The sequence below is a fragment of the Vanrija pseudolonga genome, chromosome 6 (genome assembly GCF_020906515.1).
Source record: "Vanrija pseudolonga chromosome 6, complete sequence".
NCBI lineage: Eukaryota > Fungi > Basidiomycota > Tremellomycetes > Trichosporonales > Trichosporonaceae > Vanrija > Vanrija pseudolonga.
In genome coordinates this window covers 2,572,324-2,593,094 of record NC_085854.1, presented here as the reverse complement: position 1 = coordinate 2,593,094, position 20,771 = coordinate 2,572,324, and the positions used below count along the sequence as shown (strand labels likewise).

Sequence of the window (20,771 nt, the reverse complement as noted above, 5' to 3'; positions counted from 1 at the left end):
GGAGGCTGCCGAGAAAGCAAGTCGCCGGGATCGAGATGCCGACGCACCTGTTCACCTGGATTGCTGCGGCCACAGGAGTCCTTGACACTGTGTAACTCGGACATGCCGACAGCCACCCCGCCCATCACGCCGAGAATGTCTCGTAGCAATCAACTCAACATCATTGGCGACTCGCGACCATGCGACCAACATCCTCGGGCCGAGGACCTCACATGCACGTGGTGCAGACACACCCCGATGCTATTATTGTCGGCGCAACATCATATAAGGTAGCCGAACATCGCACGGCGTCGTGCACAACGCTTCGACCATCACCATGGGCCTCAACGTGACCGACATCATGTCCGAGACTGCGGGCTGGACCCCACTGGCCAGCCCGCCATACCCTTCCAAGCTCACCTGGGTGGTGATCGCCGCCGCGGTGTACTATGTGGTCCAGGTGAGCCGAGCTACACTCACCGCGAAGCTGAACCCCAGGTGGTCAAGAGCATCTTCCTGTCCAAGACATCCAAGATCCCCGGCCCCCTCTTCCCCCACTTCACGGTCCTTCCCATCATCGTGACCTACCTGAGGGGCACACAAATGTACAACATGGAGAAATGGCACAGGCGCTATGGACCAGTGTTCAGGCTCGGAGCCAACACGGTCTACATCTCTGACGCGGTGGTCGCGCGCCAGGTGCTGGTCAAGGAGAACCTCGCCAAGGCCCCGTGGTATGCCTATCTCTCGCGGGACCCGAAATCCGCCGGCCTGTTCACCAGCGTTTACAAGGACTACCACCGCCAGCGCCGCAAGCTCTTGATGCCGGCCTTTGGCGTCGACTACTTGAAGAACCTCGAGCCGTTCCTTCTCGGCAAGGTGGAGCAGTACTTTACGACGTACGCTGGGCGAATCGATGCCGCTCCCCCTTTTTCGGGCACCAAGTCGATCGTCGTCGACCTCTACGGCGACCTCGCTGACCTCACCATGGACATTCTGGGCGAGACGGCGTTTGGGAGGGACGGCGGCTTCGGCCTGGTGACCTCGGGCGACAAGAGCAACCCCTATCGCGAGATCTGCTCCATGCTGGCCAAGTACATGCACGACGGCAGCATCCGCTTCTTCTGTCGCCCCCTTGACCGGTACATGTCGCGCGACCTGCGCGTGTACAAGCTCATGAAGCCGCTGGTGCAGGAGCGCTTCGACAGCGGCGAGACTGGCCGACGCGACATCCTCCAGTTTCTTGTCGATGCGTCGAACGAGGTTGTCAAGGGCCAGAATGGGCAGTTGACCCAGCAGCAAGTCCTTGACCAGTGTGTCGAGCTGTTGATTGCGGGTGGAGAGGTGAGTGGAATGGGCCGCAGGGAAGCGTCACCCACTAACCCCCCAGACCACATCCAACACCATCACCTACATCCTCATTGCGCTCCTCCGAGCTCCAGAGTCCCTGCGCAAGCTGTACAAAACCATCCCCGTCTCATCCCTCGACACCCCGGTCACGACCTTTGACGAACTCGCCGACACGCCGTTCCTCGACGCGTGTATCGAGGAAGGCATGCGCATGTACCCCGTGACCGCCGAGTTTGGCCGTCGAACCCTCAAGGATGCATGCGCCATCTCGGTCCCCGCGCGCGACGGCTTTCCCGCCCAGACGCACATCATCCCCCCTCGCTCCGCCGTCAGCGTCAGCCTGCGGGCGATGCACTACGACCCCATCAACTTTCCCCAGCCGGAGCGGTTCTGGCCCGAGCGCTTTTTGCCCGCGTCGCACCCCGACGCGCCGAGCGCAGAGGAGCTCGGGGGCAGCACGACGACTGCCGCGGACCGTGCCGCCTTCATGCCGTTCTCGATCGGCCTGCGCAATTGCATCGGCATGCGCATGGCTTGGTACGAGATGAAGATGGTCATTTGGAACCTCCTCAGCCGTTACAACATGGAGGCGCTGCCGGGGCAGGAGGTTGACCTTCGCCAGTTTGTCACCCTCCAGTTGAAGAGTGCAAAGTTTAGTGTCAAGCTGACTGAGCGCGTGGAGTAGGGAGCACGAGGCTGGGTGGTGTGAGGGGGGGCTTGTCCGACGTAGCTACATAGACTGTGATACAATATGCACCTGTATCCAAGTGTGATTACGCACGACTACACTGACTGTCCTTGCATCCAGACTCTCGCACTGTCTAACATCTATCTTTCTATTACACGCTCCCGGCGCCTCCAAAGAACGGGATCTCTATGCCGCATCCAGACAGCAGGTCCAGTAACTCTTGATCCAGGAGGAACGGCTCAGTCGGCGACAGCCCAAAGTCAAACTCGTTTGGCTCCGTGGTCGAGACGGTGGAGCTGGACTCGAGGGGCGCGGTTCTGGGGGGCTCCGAGAGGCTGGGAGCCAGGGTTGGTTGGGGAGCGTCTCCCCCACTCGTGGGCATGCCGAACGGCGTCGTCGTGTCCCATGCAGGCAGTGAAAAGGCCGAAAAGTACCCTCCCATCGATGGCAGTGTCAGTGGCGAGATCTGAGGATCCATGACAGCGGCAAGGTGGGCCGGTGTGGCGTCCTGAGTGGGCACACTCTCCCGAGTAGCCACATCCTCGCCCGAAGACGGCGGGAGCACCGGGAAGCTGTTGAGCAGGGGTTGCGGCGGCGCTGTATCGCTGGGCTGCACAGGAGTCTCACACTGCCGCAGCCGCCGCTCGCCCGAGGTCTCCACCAATGCCACGGCCGAGCTCGCGCGGTACACTGCGTCACACAGCACATTCGCGAGCATGCTCGAGTCGGGGTACGACGATGCGCTCCGCACAGCACTGGCAAGCGTCTCAGCGAGGGCAAAGTACTGCGCTGCGACCCCAGCACTCGTGGCGGCGTTTTCGGTGAGCCGGCGTACCAACAGCAGCACAAATGCCGCCATGTGATCGCGGACTGCACGGGGCGCCCTCTGCATCAGGTCGTGCTTTGTAATCGTCTGGGCGAGCGCGGCCATGCGCCGTGTCGCTTGCATCGTCGCCACGTCGACCATGGCCATGGTCTCAGCCGGAAAGTCCGAATGCTTGGCGGCATTCTCCTTGACTGCGATCCAGCAGACCAGGTAGAGCCAGTTGTGGCTGGAGAGCAAGAACGCCGAGTGCTGCGGCGTGTCGCGGCGGTCGAGAGAGTCGCGCCGCTTGCGCTCGCTCGACGCCACCTCTATCGCCTCCCGGGCCAGGCTGCTCGGATCAATGTTGATGCACCGGCCGGGCAGCTCGTCGAGGGCGGCTATGGCCTCGTGGACGTGCGCAACGGTCAAGCCCTGCACCTTGGCTCGCACGCTGAGAAGGGTGGTGCAGATTTGGCGAGCGACGCGCGCAATGTTCATGTGGGGATCTTGCGCAGCGTCCGAGGGGAGCGGCCAGCCAATGTTGACGTCGGATAGGCGACAGGCTACACTCGCCGAGGCTGACCGAAGGGCGTCAAACTTCCACAATGTCCAGAACAGTGCCTCGCGGCGTTGATAGCCGGTGTCGGCGTCGTTGCGGCTTATCGGCGGCACGTTGAGTTTGTGGTAGAGGGCGAGGTCGATAGCGAACCCTTTGCCAAGGGGGTCAAGCTGGAGCGGGTGCAGCTTTGCGTTCTGTGCTTCCCCAAGGCCAGCAGGGGTCCGCGCTGGCAGGACTATCGACTGCCTGCTTTGCACCAGGGCGTGGCGTGGCCGCACAAAGCGCTCAGCCAACAGGTTCATGGCCTCGACGGCGTCCAGCCCGCCGTGTGCGAGGTGGTCAGAGTCGGCGGCCAGCTCGACGCATCGGTTGTGGATAGACTGTGCGAGCTGAGGGTGCGAGGACAGGGGCGATCCGAGGCACGCCACTGCCAGGGCCAGGAGTTCGGATGAGGCCGGGACATCCGCCAAGTCATGGGGAATGTCGAGCCCACCTACGTCGTAGAGCATGACGCGGACGCGGCGGAGAAAGTAGTCGCGGGGTTGGGAGAGGTGGTATGTCTGGCCGATGGACGTGAAGAAGGTGTTGATGCAGTCGTCGAGGGCGTGTCTGGTGAGGCCAGGTACTCGCAGCAGCCAAGCGCGGTTGGGCGTGATGTCGCAGGGGACGCGACGATCGCCAGCAGCGGCATCCTCGGGTGACGCTGCTGGAATCCCCCCGTGCACGCTTGCGAGCTGCTGCCCGGATCCAGACTGATCGTGGCTACGCTCCCCATTGTCTGCCGTTGACATAGCCGAGGACGATTGTGCCAACTGTGATTGCTGATGTTGCTGAAGAAGAGTGACGATGCGCTTTCCACGCTTGTGGACTCCCGGCGGCCGGGGTATCAACTCATTCTTGGCTGCCGAGGAAGACGAGGCAGTCTTACGCTTCTTGGGCGGCGGCCGAGCGGGCGACATGGTCATGGACGCTTGGCTCATTGGTGATGATGATGATGTCGACGGTGTCGTCGCGGCGGGTCCCGGCGCTTTCTCGGACTGGCCTCATGTGAAACTGCGCGAGGCTGAAAGGTGGCTGGGGAGTGGGTCGAGGTTTGAGTTGAATGCACTGAAGGGTATCGTGATGCTAGTGAGCATCTCTCGACGAGTATAGCACTGTCGAGCATGCTGTGTTGGAGGTGCGCGCCGACATTGACCAACCACTGCATCCACACCACTCTACTGGCATCGTGTTTGGCCCAGCGGCCTATGCGCGTCAAGGCATTGCAGTGTGCGAGGTCCGAGGCACCGTTTGCTGCGTGCGCTAAACTTTAAGCGTCAATAACGGTCGACGGGTCAAAGGCCGAGCGGTCGGAGTCGGAGCGGAGTGCAGAGTGCGTCAATAACGGTGATTAAGGCGGCAGGCGACAGGCGATAGGTCATGACGTCGGGGGGGTTGCCGAGTGGTACACCTATGTAGCTGCACCACGTTGTACCCACACGGTAGGCGTCCGCCATATCATGGGTAGTATCTCTGGCTATTCCAGTGACATCCTAGCCTGATAATAGCGAGCACTCCCCGTCAACCCTCGCCGATTCGACACGTGCAAGCTGCACGCGCCTTGATGAAGGCCTTGTTTGAGGGTGAGACATCCCTGCGTCGCTCCACCTGCTATAAACGATAACAGACCAAATGGCCGTGTCAAGGGTGAGTCGCCGGCAAATGGAATCCTGTGAGGGGAGGGCACCTTAATTACTCGACGACTCGGAGCCATTTTTCGGGACACTACCGGCACAAATGTTCGGCCCGCTGGACTGCGAGGGGGGTCTTGATTACGCCGTGTTGCGTCACAGATGCTTGGGGAGGGGGTAGCGATACGGAGAAGGAGGAGCGAGCTGCTCTTGAGTGGAGACCGAGGGATTGTGGGAATCCCGTCCATGAGCCACCTCTGACGTCGTTAATTGAGTTAGCCAGCGCATAGCATTTTCGGCGACGTCCTCTTGCCCCACTCCGAGAGCTTATATTCGAACCTGAATGTAATACATGACGCGTGCTGGTTCAAGGCACAAGACAGACGACAACGAAGTAAACAGTGTGCTATGCACTTAAAACACGGGCCTAGTGCTCGATGCACTTAAAACACGGGCCCAATGGCCAGCTCAAACCCGCACTCCTCCAACGTGCTCATGAGCGTCGACCAGTCGAGTGGGACTTTGGCGGAGAGGCGGGTGTCGGGTGAAGGGTATGGTCCGACCGCTCCCACCGCTCCGACGGCGGTAGGGGGCCAGTATTGGGGGCTGGGGAGCGACGGAGTGGAGCCTGGCGATGACGATGAGGACGGCCGGGGTGGAGAAAAAGCGGTGGGTGAGATTGTTACGGCGTGATGCGCCTGGGTAGTGGATGAGAGTGAATGTGGCATGTCGACTGGGGGCACACTGGCGGCTTTGGGCCGAGTGATGGGAGTGATTGAGAGTTCGGGCGAAAATTGCGGCGGCCCATATGACGGAGCCGTGGATGGGCGTGAGGTCGATGTAGAGGGGCGAGATGTGTCGGCAGCAGGTCGCTGCTGATCGGGCAAAGTCGAGTATGCAATTGGCGAAGACGCTTTTGATGTCCGACCAGACATGGCACCTGACATCACCGGGTGCGTCGCGGTGTGAAGGTCGTGCAGACCATCAAGACCCCGCTCGCCAACCCTCGCTGCGTCCTGAATGTCGATGCTGCTGGCATGATACAATGCCATTCGGAGCGTGTCGGCAAGCGGGGCAGAGTCCTCAAACAGCGACGCGGTGCGCACGCCCCGGTTGAGCGTCTCTGCGAGCGCAAAGTAGTGGGACGACTGCTGGACAGTCGGTGTCTCGATGGCAGTAAACGTCCGGATAAGGAAGAGAATAAACGCAGCCATGTGGTTGCGGATGCTCTTTGGGGCGTGAATGTGCAGCTGGTGCGCCGTTGAGAGCTGGGCCAGTTGCGACATGTCCTCGCACGCCGCCATGGCGGCCGCCTCTACGCTAGCGATGACCGAAGGGGATATCTGCCCGGGGTGTCGCTCCACTTGGTTCTGCACAGCGACCAGAATGACGAGGTAGAGCCAGTTCCGCATGCTGAGTAGGAAGAGCTGCTCGACGGGGCGGAGTGGTCGACTGGCGTGGACTGGCACACTTGCGTCGGGAGTCGTCTTCGCTTGACACGCCGCCGTCAACGTCGCGAGGCTGACCTTCATTTTGGCTTTAAACTCGTCAAGCGTGCTGAGAGCGTCGCGAATGGGCTTGTCGGTGAGGGGATTGGCCTTGGCCTGTGGGCTGAGCAGCCTTGCGCAGATCTGGCGCGTGATGAGGGCCAGTGCCATGTATGGCATGTTGTCCGACGCGGGGCCCATCGGCCATCCAATGTCCTCGTCTGCGATCCGGTGGCACGTGTGCGCGCTTGCCGACCGGATTGCGTCGTGGACGAACACTGTCCAGAAGAGCACAAGACGGCGCTCGGCGTCGGGCACTCCTGGTGGTGGGGGAATGTGGAGCCGGTGGTAGAACATGAGGTCGACAACCGTGCCCTTGCCCAGCGGGTCGAGCAGTGTCGGCGACGAGGTCTGACCGGCATCAGCATGGCGAGGCCGGACAAACTGCTCGGACAAGAGCAAGATGGCCTCGATGGCATCAAGCGGGCTGCTGGTGAGGCTGTCGGGCTCGTTGAGCACCGCGTTGCATTGGCCGTTGAGGGCGTCGGATAGGAACGAGTATGGGCTGAAGGGCGCACCTCTGCAGGCAACAGCGAGGATGAGGAGCTGGCTGGCGGGGTCGTTGGCTACGTCGGCGAGCTCGGGTGGGATATCCAGGCCAGAGTCGCAGCACAGGTGCACCTGCACGCGGCGGAGGAACTGGCTCTCGGGCTGGGACAGGCGGAAGACCTCGCCCAGTGTCGCGAAGAACGTCTGGATGCAGCTGTCGAGTGCGGCGCGTGAGAGACCGGGTACGCCCAAGAGACGTGAACTAGGTGATGGCTGGGTGAAGATGGTTGAGAAATTATGGGGTTCGGCGTTTGAGCGAGGTGGAGCTGTGGGTACCATCGTGAAGGATGATGAGCTTTCGCTGCTGCTGCTGCTGCCACGATGCGGATGGGGAGGCGACGTCGTGCCCGTACCATACGGTGGTGTAACGGTGCCCGACGCACCACCACCCGCCGCCGCCTTTCTACCCCCCTTGGCCCGTTGCCGCTGTCGAGGCGACGTTGTGCAGGGAATGTCGATAGAGGTGCAGAACGCACAGCGGTCTCCCAGCGGCACGCACTTGACCTTGCGGAGGCGGCAAGCGTAGCATGCGTTGGGCATGGTGGGTGAGCAAGCCCCGTCGAGCTGCAGTCGCTTTGTGGTCGATTGAGGGGCGGCAGCAGCAGCATGAACGACTTCGAAACGCTTTTGACCTTTGTTTTGACCATCAAGGTCCTCTGCGAGTGCCACAGTCAGCCGTGTTCACAGCTGGAAGAGGTATCGTAGATAACCAACTCAGGATGAGGGCCAGTCGTGTCCCTAACAAATGGCAGAAAATAGACACCTTGCCCGTCCCACTCGCCTTGCAGCGTGAGAATGGAGGCCCAGCACCCTCGACAGGGGCCCTGGGCTGCTGCCCCAACGACAGGGCTAGGTTTGGGCGTCCTTGATGCTTATGCGCTGAGCGTATCTGCGCACACGCTCAGAACAACGTGGCGAAAGACGCTGCTGCGGCGCTACTCGGCGCACGTTTGCCTTCGATTGCACTTGATCTTCGTGGGGAGCTCCAGTGCAATCGAGTCGCGAGGGGCAGCACGACCACATCGCATTGCGGTGGTGCTGCACCGAGCGGTGTACAGACTCAAGGATGCTATGTACACCGCAGAAAGCGGAAACCAGTGCGAGTGGGTGTCCGCCGCGCTAGGGGCACTGGCAAAATACGCCAGAAACGTCGACCTCGCAGCCGCCACCGCCTCCACAGCCGTCCCGCTGCGTCCACAGCGTCCCCGTCTGCGTCTACGTCTGTCTGACCTTCAATTCACGAGGCGGAGCAAGGCACCCCTCCGCGCTTCCGAGAGCTGCAAGGCACGTGGTGGTGACTGGAAATAAGCGAGCGCTTGGCAGTCACCGGGGGTGGATGACGCGGGGGCGAGCACTAGTTAGGACTGGCGGCCAAAGGTCCTGCCGCACTAGACCGCATGCTATAGGTTGACTTGGCATCCCACATGCACACAGGAGTGAGTACCGCGTTCCAAGACTGTTCTGCATGCATCCTAGCGCGCTCGAGTACAGAGAGTGTCGCCCAATGGCTATAGTAGCGCTCTGGCTGGTGAGGTTGTTTCTTGTGCAGACCGGCCCTGAGCCCGCGAATTGATCCTGCACAGTCTCCAGTCCCCTGGGTATATTCACAACTCAACGTACGTCCTCTGTGGGGCAAGTGGCGAGCAGAAACACCATCGGGTCCATGCAAGCGACTGTCCTGAACGAGGCACCTGCCGTGCGCTTGAGCGATTTGTGTTGCCCAAATGTCCGTCTCTGCCGGCGGGGCTACCATAACATCAGCCTGCATCGCCTGGTCTGCGGGCTCGCGCCGACGCAGCCGTGGGCTGGTCCAAGCCCCCATCCGCCCACCAGCCTGCAGGAACAGGCCAGAGCCCGGGCCAGCACAAACCATAACTCTGTGTAACCGCGTGTGTCCAACTCGCTACAAGGTTGATCAGCATGTCGGTCGCGGGCCCACTCCGAAAACTTTTTCGGGTGATCGAGAGGTGGTGGCGAGTGGGGTGGTCGTGAGCACGCACACAACGCGACGCGGTGCCCATGACTGGTCTCCCACGATGGCGAGTGCTGGCGAGCTGGCTCGGAGGGTCTCCGTGTGGCTCCTCGATGTCACCGAGACATGGTGGGGCGGTTGCGTCAGCGGGGGGAGGCCGGGGCGAGGGCAACTCGGCATTGTGAGTCACCTGCTGCGGCGAGTCAACGGGTCGCGTGCATGTTGAAACGACTGTGGCCATGCACATCCGTGCGTTGAGCTAGGATGAAGGGGGGTGGCCCCTCGGTGGAGTGAGGCACGCCGACGTCAGCCGAGGACGTCAGTTGTGTCAATCTAATCTGCCCAGCCAGGTTCGACTCTGCCCCACTGACAGCCAAAGCCACGCGCGCCCAACCAACACCCCAGCCCCCGTCTCGACGTCGATCGCAGTCTACATGCACACCCTTACGCCTGTGCCCCCACCTTGACGTACGTGGCCGCTGTCGCCGTGGTTGTCGGAAAGGCCTGATCTGACCCCGCGACCCAAGCCTTGAACGCCGGTGACCACTTGCAAGCCAACACGTCAAGCGTCGCCGGGTCCCCGACGAGGCTAATGTCGCCGATGTCCGAATCGGTCGTGTCTGTCGAGTGGATGCCCCATCTCGCGGCCTCCTCGTTGTTCGTCTCCAGGAGGGTGACCCACCTAGCCATGGTATCCTCCTTGCTGGGGTCGCGGGTCTCCCTCGGCATCCACGCCAAGTCCACCTCCACGCGCTCTGCAGCCTGCGCTGTCTTTGGTGCGTACTTGAACACGACGCGGATGGGGTCGTCGACGCCGCATTTGCCTCGGAACAGGGCCACAAAGGGGCCGAGCAGGTCGGTAATATCGACCTTGTCGTCGTCGGGAACGTTGCGGCCGTCGCCGGGAGCCAGTGACGCCGAGAGCTCATTGTCGTTCAGAGCTCATTGTCGTTCAACCAGAAGCCGTAAAACAATACGGCCGTCGCGTCGGGCACATGTTCCTTCCACCGCACCCAGATGGAGCGTGCAAAGCTGGGGAGCATGGCGATCAACGCCCGTTGGAATGACAGGACTGGCGCGGCGCGAGTGACCACCGAACTGGACGCGAGGTGCTCTTGGCCCGGAGCGGGGGCGTTGAGACGGAAGGGCACGGTGAGCACGGTCGTGACCTCGCCCGGACCAGGCCCGTTGCTGAACTTGCGCCGATAGTTGCTCGCGGCTTCGAGGCCGCTTGTCTGCAGGGTGCGGAGCCACTCGGCCATCCCTGCCGCACCAGTGACCGCGGGCATGCCGATGTGTGCCGGTGGCATCGCAAAGGTCGCCGTGAGGTTCTGGGGGAGCGCGCCGGGCCCTGCAAAATTGGGCCGGTACGAGAGAATCAGGCGTGCTGGGCGGTTGGTGCCGAGGGCGCCGTTCGACTCGCAGAGCTTGGTCCACTCGCCCTTGACCTTGTTGACGAGGTAGGCTTCCGACCCGGCCGGCTGCAGACTGGCCAGCGCTTCAGACGTGGCAAACGAGCCGTTCTTTCGCTGGAAGACGACGAGCACCTCCGGGCCTGCGACACCATCGTCGACGAGGTAGATGATGACGAGGGCAATGTCGAGACTGAGGCACCACATCGAGGGCTCGTGCAGGATATCGGGCAGAGCGTTCACCATGGCCGCCATGAAGGCGCTCTTCTCGGCGTCGGCGCGTTTGATGGCATCTTTGATGTCGTCTGGCAACGTGGTGTTGGATACGCCTGTTGTGGGCTGGGGGCCTGTAGCCTGGTGAGATGCAGCTCGTTGAGCTGTCGCTGGCTGAGCCATTGCCGGCTGGGCAACCTGGTGTGCGCTCGGCGCATCCTTGAGCGGTGTCGACGACGTGCAGCCCATTGTGAGGGATAAGTTGGGTCGAGGAGGGCGTGTCGCTACACTCACATGGCCTCGACTTAAGTCGAGCCCACTTAGCGTCGCACGTCATGGATGTAGAAGTTGCAGCACGATGGCAATGTTGCAAGAGGAGCGGAACGGGCATTTGTGTGGCCGTCGTGACGTCAAGACGTCAAGCCGGGCACTCTGGGTGGTTGCGATGGCTCGAGAGGCATCGCCTCGACAAGTTTGGGTGGGTTAGAACTGCCCTCGTACTGCGATGCGATCACCAGACCACTGGTGATGCAAACCCAAACACACATATGCCCAAGTCAATGTGGGTTTCAGCACTGCTGGATTCCCAGAGTCACCTGGTCGCCTGGCTTGGCAGAGGTCGGTCCCGTCATGGGGGATGCCAACTGCCTCCGGCGGAACATTGTCGGTCTGGGTGTGTTCAGGGCTGTTGTTGTGGTCTAAGGCACACCAATACACATCTGAGCACGTTGCTGTTGGCATCCTGGATTTGTTTGCGACGTCGGAACAGAGTCTGCGTGAGACAGAGACCGGCCCAGTCGGCTGAACGAGCAGGACTCTTGCTGTCTCGGCGACGATCACTCAGCCAACCCGCCGACCGTCGTCGCTCGAAGAACACGCGTTGAGGGTCGACGCGCATATACACTTCCGCGACGTGTCGTGGGCTATAGAGGCACCCGCGCTCCTCTCCGCCATACAGGCTCATTGACGACGCGTCGTCGTGACAGGTCAGTGGACGGGACAGGCCCATACCGCCGGCGTCGTCGAGCCGCCGGAGGGTCGTCGCTCTGCTCCAGAAGGAGACGCGCCATACATACACTGACCCCGCAGCGCACGTCCATCCGAGATCCTCAGCAGGGTCGAGACCGAGCCTCGGCAGCTAAAGGCACTGTCACGCAGCATGCTGGAGCACGAGGATTGTCTTGGCAAACCCCATTCGAGCTGACAGCCCTGCTTGACACAAACAAGCCGGCTGTTTAGTGACGTCAGGAACATCCCCTCCTGCCTCCCTCGGCAACCACCCAGGCCTGCACGCGTTTCGACGCGTCGACGTCGCTCGGGCCGAACGTGTGCCTCCCTGATCATGTCTCTTTCCACGGGACGGCTCTAGCACTAGTCCCTTGCTTCAAACCTCGTCAGATGGGTCACCCCTGCCCGCAACCCCGTTTTCTAGCCTCAATTAGCCCTGTCGAGGGGGGGATGGGCCTTGCACAAGACCCCGATGCCGTCGAGAACTGATCGTTGATGACAGCAGTTACAGTTTCGGGGTAGTGTTTGAGAGGAACGATGTTTGTGTAGGCACTACCAGTTCCCAACGAGTGGTGACCATGGTGGACCCGAGGTGCTCACTGCCTTGGCCTGCCTGCCGTGCCTCCCGAAGCAGTACCAACACGAGGAGCCGTCGGCATCGTCGACCTCGTCGTCGTTCTTAAGAGGCTCGACTAACCAAACCGATCCTCACCACCACCCCGCACCATGATCGCCCAGGCTGTCCTCTTTGCTATCCTCGCCAGGCAGGCCGCTGCCCAGGTGTACCCCACCGGCCCAATGGGACCCACCAACCCTCCGGCAGCCATCCTCGGCACTCCCATCAACCAAAACTCGGACGCGAGGCTGCTCAGCCTCAACGCCGTCGACGACTTTTGTCTCTTTGCCCCGCCCGAGCCCAACTCGGAGATTGGCAACACTGAGGCCGAGGTCGTCGCCTGGTGCACCAAGGCGCGCAACAATGCCCGTGTGATCCCCGACGGCACCATCACGGCGGCCCACCTCGTCAAGACGCCAATGTACTGGCAGATCCAGGGCTGGGGTGACTTTACCAAGCTCAAGTGGGTCTACCCAGGCGTACCCAGGCGTACAATCACTGACCATGCAGCATCAAGCACGGCGACGAGGGCGGCGAGCTCGACCCCCACGGTGCCGATGCCGTCGGCAACCCCATCGGCGGCAACGTCACGTCGACTGCCAACGGCGGCGACACTTCGTACGAGGAGTGGATGAGCTTTATGAGCTACAACGAGTTCTGTCTCCGTATCTGCACCAACGAGGGCCAGTGGTCCGCCGGCGAGATGTGCGCCCACGAGCTCGACCTCATGGGCTGCCAGTGGGTCATGCCTGGCGACTACTCGGACAACTCGTTCACCGAGTGCGATGGTGACGCCGCGTACCCGCCCGGAGTCTACCCCCAGGGTGATGGCAGCTACTCGACCTTCCGCCAGCGCTACACTGGCTCGTACTGGGACAACGGCGAGCTGCACTACTGGACTGTCGGCCAGGTAAGTGTCGACGCGAGGACGGGGGTCAGTTTGCGACGATGAAACTGACTGTTTAGACCGTTACTCCTGCCCGTGCCGCCTCGGTTCCTGCTACGTGGAACTGCAAGACGCACTCGTCCATCGCCAACGGCCTGAACGTTCCCGGCGCTGTCGGCGTCAGCACGTCCGTGTCGTCGACCACGACGACGACGTCCTCGACTACGACCACTGCTTCGTCGAGCTCGAGCACGCCGTCGTCCAGCTCCTCCTCCTCGAGCTCCGCTTCGTCGTCGAGCTCTGCCGCCTCGTCCAGCTCTTCGGCTGCCTCATCGAGCTCGTCGGCTGCCTCGTCCAGCTCCGCTTCGTCGTCGAGCTCCTCCGCTGCGTCGTCGTCCACCACAACCGCCTCCTCCGCGTCGTCGCCCAGTACCACCGCGTCGCTCCCCTCCTCGACCGGCTCGTCCTCTGCGTCGACCACGCCTTCGTCGAGCACCACCACCACGACCGCCAGCCCCACGGCATCCCCCACTGGCGCTGCCAGCTCCAGCACCACCTCCAAGGTCTGCAAGACCCGTCGCAGGAGGCGTTCTCTGTAGATTGGTGCCAGTGCACCCCGAGGCCTGGAGCCGTTGTGATGAATCACGTTGCATGTCAGGATCGCGTGGCGTGGCGTCAACTGATTATGCGGCGCCGGGAGTGCCCGGCACGGCGCTGCGGCGCTGGGACTCGCTTGGCAGTGAGCTCACCCTAACCGGGAGCCCATACCAGTGCACTGCCGAGGAACTAAAAGTACACAGTGCACAACAGTCGAAACGGGTCTCACACTGACGCGTGTCTCACTCTCTTGTTAACGAAGTGTTTGGCATGTGTGCCGGATAAACTCATCGGCAACCTCCGCATCAACATCGTCCCTACGTCCCTACGTCAGCCCGCTGCTTGCCCCTCGACCTCGACTGCAGCTTCCCGTGGACTTGCGTCAGTCTTGTTTCACCGCGTCAATTGTCGAGCGAGCGACCCACAGGCAACTCGAGACACTCGAGATCAACATTCCGCTCGTCGCCCTAGTCGGCCACAAGACCAAGGGGCCTGACCTCGACGCCGCATTCCGTCGGCTATTACGGGACCCCAATGCCTGGGTCGTGGACTATAGCTCGTGCGATTCATCACATCGCACTCGACTTGTTGCCCACTTGCCCATCTCCCCACCCCCGGCGCCATGGACTCTGAGCTTCTCGGGGCCGGCCTCATGGCCCCGCGGCAGTTGCGCAACTGTATGCCGTGCAAGAAGCGCAAGATCAAGTGTAGGTGAAAAGCAACAACGCGCGCGCTGATGACGCAGGCGACCGGATGATACCATGTGAGTTGAGCTGTTCATCCGCCTTCGCGCGTGCATTTCCTGACGACCCCCAGGCGGCCCCTGTAGTCTTCGACGCGACGGCAAGAACTGCACGCCAGCAGTTGCCAACTTGGAAGAAACGGCAGAGCAGACAGAGTAGGACCTGGCCGCAGACACCTGCTTACCCCCAGTGCGTACGTTTCCGTTAGCGACTTCAAGGCGCTCGCGCGACATGTCCAGGTTCTCCGCGATAAGGTCAAGGCCTTGGAGACTGTCGTGAATCAGGCGAGGGGTGGGAGCAACGAAGAGACGCCACTGCCAGACGAGGCATCGCCAGTGACCTCGCGACGGCACATGGGCGACGACGAGATGGTCTTTGCGCTCGAAGACTTTCAGATGAGCCACCGCGTCAACACGATGCGTAACCGCCAGACTCCCGATGGCGCAACTCCAGCACTGTTCCCAACTGCAGGCGATGAAGCGACAAACCACATCGGCGGGGATCACCCCCTTGCGTTCGTCATTCCAACCGGCACCGATTACCTTGCGCAGGCGATCGCCCTCCTCCCGGATCAGCAGATCAGCGCCCGGCTCGTCCAAGAATACTTTAGCAAGGTCGAGTGGTTCCAGAGGGTAAGTGGGAGTCCTGGTTGTCACTCACACCCAGTGCCTCCACTACCCCACGTTCATGAGCGAGTGTCGTCAGCTGTGGAACGGATCGACCAAGGACGTGTCGCCAGACTTTGTGGCCACCTACACCATGGTGCTCTGTCTCGGCTTGTCCACAAGCAGTGAATCGTTTGGCACCAACTCTATGGCGCTCGCCGAGCAGCTGTACCACTTGGCCGAGGTGAGTGAGCGTGTGGGGCTCAGACACTGACGCCAGGGTATCATGATGTGCTCGAGGTTCCTGCACCGCCAGACATTCGAGTCGTTACAGGCCATCTCACTCATGACGATTTATGGGTATGGGATGGAGGACGGAGCGGATGCGACCTGGGCCTTGTGCGGTGCGTGCAATCCCCGTTCACATCTGACCCCAGGCTCGGCAATCAAGATCGCCCAGAACTTAGGACTGAACCGCCTCGAGGCTGAGGAACCCGGCAAGGTCTGGACAGCGCTGTGGGGCTCGCGGTTGAAGCGCGAGATCGGTCGCCGAGTGTGGTGGTGCTTTGTGTCCCTCGACTGGGCACATGCCATTGCCCACGGCTCGTCGTGTAAGCGCGTGGCACGGGTATCTGCTGACGTCCCAGACAGCGTTCACCCGTCACAGAACATGACCGCGCTGCCGGCCAACCTGGACGATACGCAGCTCGAAGACCCCACCGCCATCCCACACCCCCTATCCGTGTGCACCGTAAGCACTCGCCGCGTCCGCCGCTCACCCCACAGCCCATCAACATGCACATCTTCAAGTGCAAGTTTGTCACGCTCTACCGCGAGATCACAGATCACATGACGATACACAAGACGCCGTCATACTCCTTCATCCTTGCGTGGGTTACCGCATTGAGGCCTCTTCTTACCCGCAGCATGGACGACTCCATCATCGACCTGGCGCGGAGCCTGCCGCCGCACTTTCAGAACACCATGCACTTGCCAATCGACGCCAGCCCTGCGGTGAGTGCCAACGCTGCAGCCCTGCTAACTCCAGCTCGTCACCGACTCTATATTCCTGAGCATCACGGCCAACACACGACTAGTTCGACTCCATCGCTACTTCTTCATCCGAGGCTACAGTGACGAGCGGTACACCCGCTCGAGGGAACGTTGCGTAGAGGCCGCGCAGACGGTACTCCGCCTGCTCGACCTCGCCACGAGACGGGCGCCAAACTTGCTCAACTTTTGGATCGTGCTCTTCTACGCCTTCTCAGCGGTGGGTATCGCTCCTGGCTTCGTCTGACCCACCCAGGCTGTCCCCGTGTGCATCGACCTCATGTTTGAGCCCACGCAGGAGAAGCGGCAGATGGTCCGGCGCATTATTGAGACGCTACGGTGGGTACTGCGCCAAGGCATTGCTAATGATCCAGAGACAAGAGCTCGACACGACCTGCCGCCCGAAACAGCGTCTTTGTGCTCGAGCGACTGCTCGAGAAGGAGGACGAGTTCCGCGCGGGACAACCCGAGCGACCGGCAAAGCGTCGCCGGGGCAGCGGAGCCGTGGATGCCGGCTCGCCGAGGCAGGCGCATCTCAAGCAGATTGTCAAGAACATTTTGGCATGTCGATGTTACGCGGCCATGCTGACAACACAGAAAACCGCTCCGTTCGGAGCGAGCGATTTGGCCGCTCCTACCCCCGCCGACACCCAGCCGCCGCAGTCAAATCCAACGACCACCGCCCCCCTCCCTCTGCCCGACACCACCTCGGCTGTCGTTGCGGACCCGTTGGATCTGACGGTAGGAGAATGGCCAGGGCTCCACCTCGACTGGTTTGACTCCCTCTGGACTCAGACAGACACGACGTGGCCAGAGATGCTGGACAGAAACTTGGGATAGGCAACACTCATTCATCATGCTACTACTACACGCACGCTAGTGCTCCTCAACTGCAAAGAGGTGGCCGTACGACTTGGCCTCCTTGGCCACGTGCGCCTTCATATCATACTCGTTCATCTCATTGACCGTGAGCTTGCCGTCCTTGGCAGCGAGGGCGGCCTCGGGCGCCGTGAGGCTAGTAAAGCCGATACGCTCGTTGAGATTCTCTGTGGCGCGAGCACTCGCGGCCTGGACGCGGGTCGCGCGGGGCTTGCGGATGTGCTCGTAAAACTTGAGGCCGGCCTCGACGTTGTGGGTGAAGTCGTAGTCCTTGGAGAAGATTAGGCCGAGGGCCGCCGCGTCCTCGATGGCGGTGCACGCACCTTGGGACTGGTGTGGCATCATGGGATGGGCGGCGTCGCCTACAATGCACACCTTGCCCTTGTGCCACGTCGGGTACGGCTGGTGGACGTACAGGCGCCATGGCATGCGGTCGACCGAGTGCTTGATAAGGTCCTGGCACATGGTGTCCAGGCGAGAGTAGTCCCCGGCCATGACGTCTGAAACGGGCACCTCTGCGAACACGAAGCCCTCTTGCGTGTGGTTTGTCATTTCGGTGGGCATCTGGGGTCTCAGCGGGGGGCGTCGGGGCGTGTGACTCACGAAGCAGTAGAACGAGACAATGTCGCCGCCAGAACACGGACTCATGACAATCTTGTAATACCGGCTCAGCTCGCCCTTGGGGTAACCGCCCCAGAACTGGATGGCCGGGTCGACGGCGTCGTGCATGAGGTTGAACTTGTCAATGTCGGACCGGCGCACATTGACGCGGTAGCATGTCTGGTTGGCCGACTTCATCTGAGGGATGACGCCAATCTCGCGGCGGACGACAGACTTGGGCGTCAGTGCCGATCTCGATCTGTAGACTCACTCGGATGCCGTCAGCGCCGATGATCATGTCCGCGCGGATCACGTTGCCGTTTGCAAACGTCACCTCGCCCTTGTCGTAGTCGACCGACGTGCAGATATGGTCCACGACAACAGTGGCAGGGATGCCTTCGCCCTCAGGCGACGTCGCGGCCTCCAGTAGCATCTCGTGCATGTCCACGCGGTGGAACATGTAGTAAGGCTGGGCGTGAGCCGCGCCGAGTCCCCTCCACTCACAATACCCCAGTCCTGCTCGTAGTGGTCAAGGTCGTACTGGTTCAGAATCTTGCCCGTGTCCCAATCGCGCATGACGAGCTTCATCAGCTCGACGGGCCTGCCGCGCGGGATGTCGACATTCCACTCGCGTAGCCACTGCGGGTTAGGGTCGCCTCGCTGGGGGTGCCCACCTTGCCACCGTTGGCCGCGCATGAAATCGATGCGCCGACCTCGACCTTGAAGTCGCGACGCTCGTAGATTGACACTGTGCGTCAGATGGGCAAAGGGCCTTACTCTCACCCTTGTGACCGGCTCGGCGGAGGGCCACTGCCGTCGCCATGCCACCGAGGCCGCCGCCGATAACTGAACGTCAGCCAGCTCTCATGTGGCTGTGGCGACAGCTCACCTGCTACGTCGAGCTGCTTCCACTGGCTAGGGATGTTGTTCGTCATTGTGTCTGGTATGTGCTGGCCATCACGACTCCTCGCCAGTGATATTTATCTCTCACATGACGTTCGTATCCCAGAGTCGGCCACACCAACACCGGCCGAGCTCTCCCAAGCCGCCACAAGGGCAAGTCATTCCCCGATACGCGGCAATGCCGCGGCTGCAGCGGTTTCGGGATATCACACCCCCATCGGACCTCGATGCATAGGCCGCGGTACTGTCCGGCGCAGTTGAGCCCCGCGGTATGCATGGGGGTCCCCACATTCCCCAAGAGAGATACGACCCGATCCGCGGAGAGGCCACGGCGTTCCCGTGGCTCCGGTTTCTTGGCGTGTGGCCCTGGAGGTCGTCGGCACTGCGCGCGCAGCGATAGTTGCGCCGGACGTGGCCACGACGACGACGCCCCAGTGGTATCAGCAACACCGGTCAGCTCGGGCGCGGTGTCAAGCCGTGTCACCAGACGCGCGGTATATAGGTCATGGAGGAGCCTCCAACGACAAGTCGACAAGTTGGGCAAGTCCTTTCTCAGAACATCCTCCAGCCCTCTCAGCAAACACCCACACCTCAACATGCGCGGCAAAGTCTCCCTCGAAGAAGCCTTTGAGCTCCCCCGCCTCGCAGCTCAGACCAAGGAAAAGGCCGAGCTGTACATCGCTCCCGCCAACCGCGAGCGCTACTTTGAAGAGATCCTGAACCCGTGCGGCAACCGCCTCGACTTGAGCAACAAGCACGGCATCGGCTACACAATCTACTCGGTCTACTCGCCTGGCCCACAGGGCTACACCGACCGCAAGGAGTGCGAGTCGTACGCCGCCGAGGTCAACGACTTTATCGCAGGCCAGATCGCCCCCCACAAGGATCGCATGGGCGCGTTTGCCGCGCTGAGCATGCACGACCCGCACCAGGCGTCGGCCGAGCTCCGCCGCTGCGTCAAGGAGTACGGCTTCCTCGGCGCGCTGGTCAACGACGCGCAGCACGCCGGCTCCGACGGCGAGACGTACATCTTCTACGACCAGCCCGAGTGGGACGTCTTCTGGGCGACGTGCGTCGAGCTCGACGTTCCGTTCTACCTGCACCCCGAGCCGCCGGTCGGATCGTACCTGAAGCAGCAGTATGAGGGCCGCAAGTACCTCATCGGCCCGCCCGTGTCGTTTGCCAACGGCGTGTCTCTCCACGTCCTCGGCATGATCGTCAACGGCGTGTTCGACCGCTTCCCAAAGCTCAAGGTCATCCTTGGTCACCTGGGCGAGCACATCCCAGGCGACTTCTGGCGCATCAACCACTGGTTCAACCACTGCTCTCGTCCGCTTGCCGAGTCGCGCGGCGACGTGTTCGCCAAGCAGCAACTGCTGTACTACTTCCAGAACAACATCTGGCTCACTACTAGCGGCAACTTTAGTACCGCGACCCTCGGATTCTGCGCCCAGCACGTCGGCGCCGAGCGCATCCTTTTCTCCGTCGACTCGCCGTACGAGAAGATCGACGAGGGCTGCGACTGGTACGACGGCGACAAGGACGCCATTGTCAAGGCCGTGGGCGGGGAGAAGGCCTACATCGACATTGGCCGTGACAATGCCAAGCGTCTGTTCAAGCTCGGCAAGTTTTACGACTCGGAGGCGTGATTTGTAGTACATAGCAGAAGTGTATGCAGCAGTTGAATCGCGCAGAGGCACTTGCTTGAGGAAGCCGCGAGCAATCGCTGATACTGCATACCCGTTTCGGTCCCATTTGAACCTGCATACTCCAGTTTCATTCCAGCTTCCATACTCTACAAGCCCCCAGTTCATGTTCACGCCCCCCCGCATGTCACAAAGTGCCCCACGGACCCCGGCTCGTGTCGTGACACGCCCCGTCTCTCGGCCGACCAGCATGTCGACGACGGCAGTGCCCGAGCGCCCTCGAGCACCTCCTACCGTCCGGATCATCCCACCTGTTCCTTATCTTGCATTCAGCATCCAAGGCTGTATCCGACACTCTGCGACGTCGGGAGACGGTTCCGCCGCGGCGTCTCCGGCGCTAAAAGCCCAGTGCCCCGACCAGGTGTCCTCCTCATTCCGCATCTGCCGCCGCGCTATCTGGTCGGAAGCTCCGCTCGAGATAGTCTCGTGACGTT

At 61.6% G+C, this 20,771-nt stretch overlaps 8 protein-coding genes across 9 annotated transcripts; 4 read left to right on the top strand and 4 right to left on the bottom strand.

The window, feature by feature from the left end:
- Positions 1-196: 196 nt before the first annotated feature.
- On the top strand, positions 197-2,074 carry FUS8 (Cytochrome P450 monooxygenase FUS8). The gene is made up of 3 exons (XM_062775345.1): positions 197-439; positions 478-1,323; positions 1,370-2,074. Exons 1-3 carry the CDS (start codon positions 317-319, stop codon positions 2,012-2,014), a joined length of 1,614 nt encoding a protein of 537 aa, XP_062631329.1. The 5' UTR covers positions 197-316; the 3' UTR covers positions 2,015-2,074.
- A 94-nt stretch (positions 2,075-2,168) lies between these two features.
- On the bottom strand, positions 2,169-4,361 carry LOC62_06G008803 (uncharacterized protein; the record flags this gene model as incomplete). The annotated part of the gene is made up of 1 exon (XM_062775344.1): positions 2,169-4,361. One exon carries the CDS (start codon positions 4,359-4,361, stop codon positions 2,169-2,171), a length of 2,193 nt encoding a protein of 730 aa, XP_062631328.1.
- Positions 4,362-5,494: 1,133 nt separating this feature from the next.
- Positions 5,495-7,687, bottom strand: LOC62_06G008802 (uncharacterized protein; the record flags this gene model as incomplete). Its single annotated transcript, XM_062775343.1, has 1 exon — positions 5,495-7,687. The coding sequence occupies one exon, from the start codon at positions 7,685-7,687 to the stop codon at positions 5,495-5,497; it is 2,193 nt and encodes a 730-aa protein (XP_062631327.1).
- Positions 7,688-9,563: 1,876 nt separating this feature from the next.
- Positions 9,564-10,993, bottom strand: LOC62_06G008801 (uncharacterized protein; the record flags this gene model as incomplete). The annotated part of the gene is made up of 2 exons (XM_062775342.1): positions 9,564-10,043; positions 10,133-10,993. 2 exons carry the CDS (start codon positions 10,991-10,993, stop codon positions 9,564-9,566), a joined length of 1,341 nt encoding a protein of 446 aa, XP_062631326.1.
- A 1,485-nt stretch (positions 10,994-12,478) lies between these two features.
- Positions 12,479-13,911, top strand: Macf1 (Microtubule-actin cross-linking factor 1; the record flags this gene model as incomplete). The annotated part of the gene is made up of 3 exons (XM_062775341.1): positions 12,479-12,831; positions 12,879-13,278; positions 13,335-13,911. The coding sequence occupies 3 exons, from the start codon at positions 12,479-12,481 to the stop codon at positions 13,851-13,853; spliced, it is 1,272 nt and encodes a 423-aa protein (XP_062631325.1). The 3' UTR covers positions 13,854-13,911.
- Positions 13,912-14,070: 159 nt separating this feature from the next.
- On the top strand, positions 14,071-17,109 carry SPAC1F7.11c_11 (putative transcriptional regulatory protein). Of its 2 annotated transcripts, XM_062775339.1 has the most exons (13): positions 14,071-14,558; positions 14,668-14,749; positions 14,785-15,226; positions 15,261-15,443; positions 15,480-15,603; positions 15,637-15,810; positions 15,847-15,950; positions 15,986-16,089; positions 16,126-16,213; positions 16,248-16,469; positions 16,506-16,588; positions 16,624-16,795; positions 16,847-17,109. In XM_062775339.1, exons 1-13 carry the CDS (start codon positions 14,474-14,476, stop codon positions 17,087-17,089), a joined length of 2,106 nt encoding a protein of 701 aa, XP_062631323.1. In that variant the 5' UTR covers positions 14,071-14,473; the 3' UTR covers positions 17,090-17,109. The 2 variants fall into 2 exon arrangements, with proteins under 2 accessions (XP_062631323.1, XP_062631324.1); XM_062775340.1 differs by having other exon boundaries at positions 15,637-15,950; positions 15,986-16,213.
- A 16-nt stretch (positions 17,110-17,125) lies between these two features.
- OpS4_2 (FAD-dependent monooxygenase OpS4) lies at positions 17,126-18,692 on the bottom strand (the record flags this gene model as incomplete). The annotated part of the gene is made up of 7 exons (XM_062775338.1): positions 18,618-18,692; positions 18,512-18,574; positions 18,403-18,476; positions 18,233-18,367; positions 18,000-18,197; positions 17,732-17,962; positions 17,126-17,692 (listed from the first exon to the last, which is right to left on the bottom strand). The coding sequence occupies exons 1-7, from the start codon at positions 18,661-18,663 to the stop codon at positions 17,126-17,128; spliced, it is 1,314 nt and encodes a 437-aa protein (XP_062631322.1). The 5' UTR covers positions 18,664-18,692.
- A 535-nt stretch (positions 18,693-19,227) lies between these two features.
- sdc (Salicylate decarboxylase) lies at positions 19,228-20,280 on the top strand (the record flags this gene model as incomplete). The annotated part of the gene is made up of 1 exon (XM_062775337.1): positions 19,228-20,280. One exon carries the CDS (start codon positions 19,228-19,230, stop codon positions 20,278-20,280), a length of 1,053 nt encoding a protein of 350 aa, XP_062631321.1.
- Positions 20,281-20,771: the final 491 nt, after the last annotated feature.

Coding starts and splice junctions, on each gene's coding strand:
- FUS8 (XM_062775345.1), top strand. CDS start 317: ATGGGCCTCAACGTGACCGACATCATGTCCGAGACTGCGGGCTGGACC. Junction 440..477: donor CGGTGTACTATGTGGTCCAG/GTGAGCCGAGCT, acceptor GCTGAACCCCAG/GTGGTCAAGAGCATCTTCCT. Junction 1,324..1,369: donor TGTTGATTGCGGGTGGAGAG/GTGAGTGGAATG, acceptor CTAACCCCCCAG/ACCACATCCAACACCATCAC.
- SPAC1F7.11c_11 (XM_062775340.1), top strand. CDS start 14,474: ATGGACTCTGAGCTTCTCGGGGCCGGCCTCATGGCCCCGCGGCAGTTG. Junction 15,951..15,985: donor ACCCCCTATCCGTGTGCACC/GTAAGCACTCGC, acceptor CTCACCCCACAG/CCCATCAACATGCACATCTT. Junction 16,589..16,623: donor CGCATTATTGAGACGCTACG/GTGGGTACTGCG, acceptor CTAATGATCCAG/AGACAAGAGCTCGACACGAC.